General features: G+C 42.2%; 1 protein-coding gene across 2 annotated transcripts in view; it reads left to right on the top strand.

The window, feature by feature from the left end:
• The window catches only part of LOC126996988 (septin-7-like), an 80,417-nt gene extending 75,038 nt beyond the window's left edge, over positions 1 to 5,379 (top strand). For both annotated transcript variants that reach the window (XM_050858002.1, XM_050858001.1), the window contains one exon: positions 1,538 to 5,379. Coding sequence is in view for 1 of the 2 variants with exons in the window: in XM_050858001.1 (XP_050713958.1) it covers positions 1,538 to 1,586 (49 nt within the window). In the remaining variant the exon portion in view is untranslated. The remainder of the gene's footprint in view (positions 1 to 1,537) is intronic.
• Positions 5,380 to 7,505: the final 2,126 nt, after the last annotated feature.

The following is a 7,505-nucleotide window of genomic DNA, read 5'->3' on the forward strand; positions in this document are numbered from 1 at the left end:
ACAGGCCAGTAGTCTTGGAACCTATTGTACAGCATCTTGTAGCTTTACTTTGCATGTGTTTGTAAAATCCTCCCTTATACCTCCCTGATTTGAAAGTATCCATATTCCATTGAGAACTTACAGTAGAACATAATTTTTCTTGTTACCATTCCTCCTTTTGTGCATATATATGGAAAGGACTTGTTTTGTGATATAAGATCTTGGTATTACTTTATTTTTTATCATTTTTCTCTCCTCTCTTCTGATATTTAAAGCCCTGTGTTCTCTTCATCGCCAGTTTCCTTTCTCTTTGTTTGTCTTTCTCTCCTTGTGTGTGTGAAGTATGTTTTGTGTTACTCTGTCTATGTTTTGTGTTATTCTTTTCTTCCTTGTTTTATTTATTGTGTCTCCCGTATGTAGCTTTTCTTTTATTTCTTTTTGTTTCTTCCTACCATCAGCATCATTCCTTACCCTCCTTTCCTTTCCTCTCCTCTCCTCTCCTCACCTTCCCTCTTCTCTTTAACTTTAATCTCCCTAAACTTCATTCCCATTTCCTCTTCCTTTTTCCTGTCCTCTCCTCTCCTCTCCTCTCATCTCCTTCCCTTCCCTCTTTTCTTCTCTTTAACTTAAATCTCCTTAAACTTCCTTCCCATTTCCTCTTCCTTTCTCCTGTCTTATCTTATCCTTTCCTCTCCTCTTCAGTCCTCTTTTTCTTCCCTCCACTCATCTCTTTTTCCTTTTCTTCCTTTTCCTTTCCTCACACTTTCAATCCTTGTCTTCATGCCTCCCCTTTTTTCCCCTCCATTTCATTCCTCGTCAACTGTTCTCTCTCCTCCGATCCACTCTGCTTTCTCTTTTCCTTTCCTCCTCATTCTCCTTCTTCTACTCCTCTTTCTTAACTTCAGTCCTTTCTTTTTTACCTCTCCCCCTGCTCTCCCCCAAACCACTCCACTTTCTTTTTTCCCTTTCCTCCTTCTTACCTTCGTCATCCTTCTCCTCCTCTTCCTCCTCCCCCTCCCGCAGCCTTTGCTTCCTCTGCGTAGCCTCACGAGCAGGAGAGAGCCATCTGGCCTGCTGCGCTGTACAGTACTGTTTGTAGACTTGTGTTTGGCGGTGGCAGAGGGAACGCAGGAGTCCACCCATCGCCACACACGGCAGTAACGTACGGACACACACACACAAAAAAAAAGTCATAAAATTTCTCATTCACCGCCAGCTATAGTGGAATTAAGGTGGCTTTTCATCCCTTATTATTTTTATTTCATTCATTTATTCTTGTCATGTTTTTTTCTTAGTCAGTGTTCCTTGAGTTCACATTATTATTATTTTCTTTTATCATCGTTAAGTCACTTGTATATCTTGATTTATTACCGTAACGTCACATTTTTTACCTTGTCACAACCCTCCCTGCCTGTTGTCAATATTGCGTCCCCCCCAAAGCCTCAGGTGTGTGTGTGTGTGTGTGTGTACGTTTGTGTGTGCTTTGGGTGCGGACTTTCTGTGCGTGCATATATTTTCCTGGTTGGTTCCTGACTCTTTTGTTTCTTTTCTTCTACAGGCATGTGGATGGGAAAGACAAACCCAAAAAGAGGAAAGGACTGTTTTAAGCACACAAAAGGGGCAATGCTGCAGTTTCCACTCCTTAATAAACAACAAAAAACACCAACATCAACAACATCAACACCCAAAACCTACCCATCAAAACAGCAAAAAAAAATTACAAAAAAAAGTTCTTACTACGGTACTGCTTCAACGACCTCATCCCTGCCACCTCCCCCCCTCCTTCAGTGTCCCCAAACCTTGTACATTCCCATCCCTGACCCTCTCCACTTAGGGTATATGTGCCATTTTGTACTCACCTCCCCAATTAGTACTCACGTTAGGAAAGGATGCTATGGAAAACCGAGCTGTAGTGTGTGTGTTAATTTGTCAAAGGAAAATGTTCGCCAATGTTTAGTTTGATGTTAATTTATTGTCACGCCGCCTCGAGTTTCCGATGTTTTTTTCTCTGATATGAATGTTAATTGGAACGTTCGTATGAATAGGTGAACATACCCTAAGCTTTTACCCCCTCGTCCCTCTCCCCTCCTCTCCTTCCCTTATCCTCATCATCCCACTCAGATATTTTTCCAAAGCTCTCAAGTGTCAAATGACGTTAGTTATTTGCCTAAGTCTCCGTGACCAGGCAACGGAAGCAGCAGCAGCAGTGGTGGACGCAGCACCGACTCACCCACCCCAGAGCTGCGGTATGCATGGCGACATCCCTGCTTTGTCGATCTGGCTTGAAATTGTAAAACGCGACCTTCATCAACAAGAACAATGCTTCAGTGCCCACGGAATGTGCCTGTGTGTAACCCTGAAGACACCTGTGACCTGCGTACCTGTCACGGTGCACAGTAACCCATCCAGCCGTAGAGCAGTCGCCTGAACCTGTCAAAAGTATAGCCACAGGGTATGTCAGCCAGTCTTCACATGCCATTACGACCAGTGCCCATGTCAATAAAGAATCCTCTGAGATATTGAACTGAGATGCAAAAATTTAAATATTGACAGAATCTAAAAAATAAAGATCAGTAAACCTTTTCTATTTTGACATGAGTTCATCTTTGTTCCTCAGTTCAATTTTCCGAAGTATTTTTTCCCCTTGATTTGAGTACTAGTTGGAACAGTGCATACAACCTGGCTGATATATTCTACTCCCCTGCTAAGTGCTAAGGGGTACAGTGGCATAGCTACAGGGGATGCTGGGGGCCAAACTCCTTCAGAAAATAGTTTAGCTATACATTATACTTTGGCTAATTGGATGATTTTGTAAAGGCATTGGGCCCTTCATGGATAACTTGGCCCTCCACATAAGCAGACCATTAGCTATGCCACTGGCGGGATAGTGCCGAGAGATGCCACCGTGCCACTTCTACTGCTGCTACTTACCCACAGCTGCCACTCCAACATCGACGGCCCCAGTGCTGGTCCGCTGTGGGCCCGGCGTGGTGGGCCTGACCCGCGCCCACCCCGCCACCCACCACCATACTCTCCCACGGGCTTGAGCAACTACCCTCACAGCCTCCCCAGTGTATTGCAGCCACCTTGCTCTGCACGACCTCCTGTAGCACCAAATATTACAGTATATCATAACCAGTCCCCCTCAGTTCTCCACATCCTCCCTAACTCCTCAGTGGGGCATGTTCACTAGGTCCCACACACCCTTTTAGTTAGTGTGATTATTCCTTTCATCACATTTTCAGTCCTTGTCTTCTCTCTTTCCTGTAATCCACTTCACTTTATCTTTTCCTTTCCTCCTCCTGTTTGTGTTCAACTTCTTCCTGGATAATTGAACAGAGGAATGGAAGTTCACTGTTGTCAAAAAAGGAATAATGTTTACCAATTCATATTTTGACACCATTAAGTTTTCATACCTCGTTTGTTTTCTTATAAGAGTATTAAGTCAAAGGTTGCAAATGATTTAGTGAGCATACCCTAACATCCTCATATCCATCCCCAACAATGCACACTGCCCTTCACAGCATCTTACAGCCCCTTAGAACAAACCATCACAGCCCCTTGAGTCACCCTACAAGCTGCTCTTCAAATCCTACACAGCCTCTTGTCATCCACACCCCATCTGATATATCTTCCCTTTGTTGTGGTTCATTCCATTGGCTTGCCTGGCCACTCTGTACCCCAGGCTGCCCCTCACTACTCTTGCCTGTTAGATGGTGACCCTGGGATACTGTGATGATTTGCTGTGGTGCTGTGGAGGGCATAAGTACAGTTGCAGACAAAGATATGAACATACCTTACTCCCAAATATATAACTCTGTAGCGTCTTTTCATGTGACAGAACTCAAGGTAGGAGATAGAAGAAGGTTAACTGAGGAAGGGAGAGAAGGAGCGAAAGAATGAAAAGACCTTTTGCATGGACAAGAGCTACAGTGTTACAGAGTTAAGAGTAAGGGTCAGTATTTTTGTTTGCGTATGTCCCCCATCACACCCTCCCCATCCCTCGCTACAGCCCATAAGTAGTTATTAATTCATGTACCTTTGTGTCGGAAGGGTACAGGGAGGGCTTATATACCACCCCTTCCCTCCTTACTTTGTTCTCCCCCTCCCTGTCCCCTGCCTGACACAAGTGAGATTAAGGTGATGCATAGGATGTGAGTTGACCCCCAGTGTATGAACCCCTCACCTGCCAACCTGCCTCACAGCCCCCTTGTCTGCACTTGTTAATTTCCACCTCGCTTTGCCCCCCCCCCCCCTCAACCCAGCAAGGTCCGAAGATGTACCTCAACGCCTGTGTATGTGTTGGCTGATGGACGTTACATATGCGCTTTTTTGTTTTGTTTTTTTCTGAGACTTACGACCAACTGGCAGACCGACACTTGTCTTCTATACACACCCACATAGCCAGTCTATAATTTAGTGACCTTGCCATGTATGTATGTATGTATGTATGTATGTATTTGTTGACGTTTACACATAAGTTCTTCATAGCTGTATTTTTTTAATCATTCCCTTTTTTTTTTTTTTTTTTTTTTTTTTTTTCCGAATGACAGGTTTGCTTCAAATATCTGTGTTGGTTTTTTTATCATTATTATTGTTTCCCGGATGTTGCTCTTAACAACCGACGTGCATATCTCTGCTTCTCATCCTGTGTTTAATTTTTTGCCTGCCGTGAGTGTGTTCATGTGCGATAATATTAAGCTTAAGTTTAATCAGAGACATCGACTGTGACTATAACCTAACATTAATACTTTTTTTTTACCCCTTGGCTGAGTTGTCTGTCATTGGGGGCTGATGGGGCAGATCAGTGGGTCAAGCAAGGGTCAAGGGTCAAACTTACGAGGGAACGCGAAGGCTGAGACGCATTGGACCACTAGACTAACAGGAGGGATTTTTTTATACTTTTTTTCATTTGTACGATATAGAGTAGCACGTGCACCAGCCTTCCCTTGCCTCCCGTGACCCTCCTCCCTCCTTGTGCCGGGTCATCATCTCGGGGTCAGGTCAGATGGGGGTCACGTCCTAGCCGGGTGTAAATAGTGTACTTATTACAGCCATAGGTGGTTTAAGTCTGTGTAAAACAAAGGGTATTATTAGAGTATGTTTTTTAAGACCCGCCTTCCATTTTTCTACAAGTATACATTTAAGTTTTTCAGATTTATCATAATTAACAAATATTTTTTTCTGCCTTCATCCCTTCAACTAGTCGTTCGATATCCCACACATACATAATAGATATTTTTCTCCTCCCATATTGTATTCAGTTCGCTGTTTTGGCCCCACTGCCACTGAACTGTACATAAGTGTAAACATTTATATTGTGCAAACGGTCTGCCTCTCACCCAGGCCCGCTTGTAGCCTCTTCTTATTTATCTCTCAATAAAGTGTGTGCTCTGTCAACGTGTTTATCTGTCAGTCATTCAGGAGAGAGATGTGTGTGTGTGTGTATAAATGGGCTCAGTACATATTTTTTTTACCTGTTAGCCTTGGGCGAGAGAATACGTGTGAATGGGTACAGAGAGAAAAGTGTTAATGGGCTCAGTATGTTCTTTATCACTCAGTCTTGAAGTACAGAGTGCATCAATGGGTACAGACAAATGGTTTAATGGTCTTGGTCATTTTTTTTTTCTTTTATGTGTCAATTTTAACCAAGTATCAGCGACTGGCCAAATTTGTGGGTTTACCGTGTACCAGCGACAGGCCAAATTTTTGCCATGATATAAACCCCCAAAAAATAGATGATGCATAAACCGATCACAAATGCGTTGATATATATTATGAAATGGTTTGCGTGAGTGATGATTTTTTCTCATTTTTCTCGAAACATGATCCCCATAGCTACCGGGTTAAAGGAGAGAGAATTCGTGTTATTGGGTACAGAGAGAGAAGGGTTAGTGAGAGTACGTTTTTTATCTGTGTCAGTCGTATAGAAGAGAGGTTTTGTGTTAATAAGTACAGAGGGATGTGTTAATGGGATTGGTACTTTTTTTTTATCTCAATCTTAAGAGGAAAGAATTCATGTTATTGGGTACAGAGGGAGAAGAGTTAGTGGGCTCAGTATGTATTTTATCCATGTCAGTCTTGAAGAGAGAAAATTTGTGTTAATAAGTCGAGAGATACATTTGGGCTTATGTATTCTTTTATCAGTTTTGGAGGAGAGAGAACCTGTGTTATGGGTGGAGAGATGTGTTGATGGGCTCATTTTTTATCTGTCAGTCTGGGAGGAGAGAAAAGATGTGTTAATGGGTATAGGTTATCTTTTGCGTGTCTCAAAGGAGGGAAAAAGTTTGTTAATGAGTACAGAATAGGTCGAGATGTATTAGGGGCTCATTTTTTATCTGTCAGTCTGGGAGGAGAGAAAAGCTGTGTTGATGGGTACGGGTTATCTTTTCTGTGTCACTTTTGGAGGAGGGAAAAATGTGTGTTAATGGGTACAGAGTATGGTTGTTATCTGCCTAAGTGATAAAGAGGAAGGATGTTTGAATGGGCTCGGGGTATCTTTTTCTGAAATTTGAACGAGAGATGGTAAACTTGAAAGCCATAAGGGAGGTGTAAATTAGAGAAGATAAATTTAAAAGCCTATGCTATCATCTGTTGTGGGAGAGGCAAGTAGCAGGCTTTTTTTTCCACACTTTTTGTTGCCCTTGAGCCGTCTCCTCTGTTGTTAAAAAAAATAAAGAAAAGAAAAGAAAAAAACAAAGGCCTAAACTAAAATATAAATCAAGCAGTTATAGAAATAATATGTAAGAATTAGTGGTGCAGTAAGGTCACAATAATAAAGAATGGAGCTGCAAGATAGGTTACATGTATTTGAGATGTTGAGCCCACTTGTTCGTTTTGTGAGAGTCATAAACCGTAAAGGCGATGGAGTTAAAGGGCCTAGACCAGAAGGGTGTGTTAAAGGTTAATTGATGTCCTGAGATTGCCTTCACACCTGTAGTGGGTAAAGTAATGGCAGAAGCTTAAAATAAAAATCAAAACCAATGGATGAGGTTGGGGGTCTAAGCACATGCCACACCCTTTTCTAATCCCCCTCCCACAGTGTTCAGCCCAAATTGCCCATATCATAAGGTAAAACAGGTAAATCAGCTCTTTTCTAATAGTTTCTTTTTTACTGTATTCTATCTACACTATGTATACTGCCTGGGGGAAGGGATGGTATGCTCGATCCTCCCTTCTTTGTTGTGAAAAATCAACATTAAACTTATCAATCAATCAATAATTTTTCTTCTTCTCCTTCTTCTTTTTAAACGTCCTTATTTTCCATTCCTGCGGCGCGTACATAACCCCGGCTTGTTATATTTACACAAGACTGCACCTCAAGAAATATTTAAAAAGAACCATTGATTACACGTGGTTATAAGCAAGGGTCGAACAGCTGCTTTGATGGGAACTAAATTGAGCTATGAAGTGATTTTTACGAGCCATTAAAGTGGTATTAATTCTGACACTTCGATTATTTTCTCCCTCCTCGATCTGCTGCTCATTTTTCCTTTGGTTATGAGTTCGTGGCTGTCTTGAAACGT

The sequence above is a fragment of the Eriocheir sinensis genome, chromosome 11, assembly GCF_024679095.1.
Source record: "Eriocheir sinensis breed Jianghai 21 chromosome 11, ASM2467909v1, whole genome shotgun sequence".
Classification (NCBI taxonomy): domain Eukaryota; kingdom Metazoa; phylum Arthropoda; class Malacostraca; order Decapoda; family Varunidae; genus Eriocheir; species Eriocheir sinensis.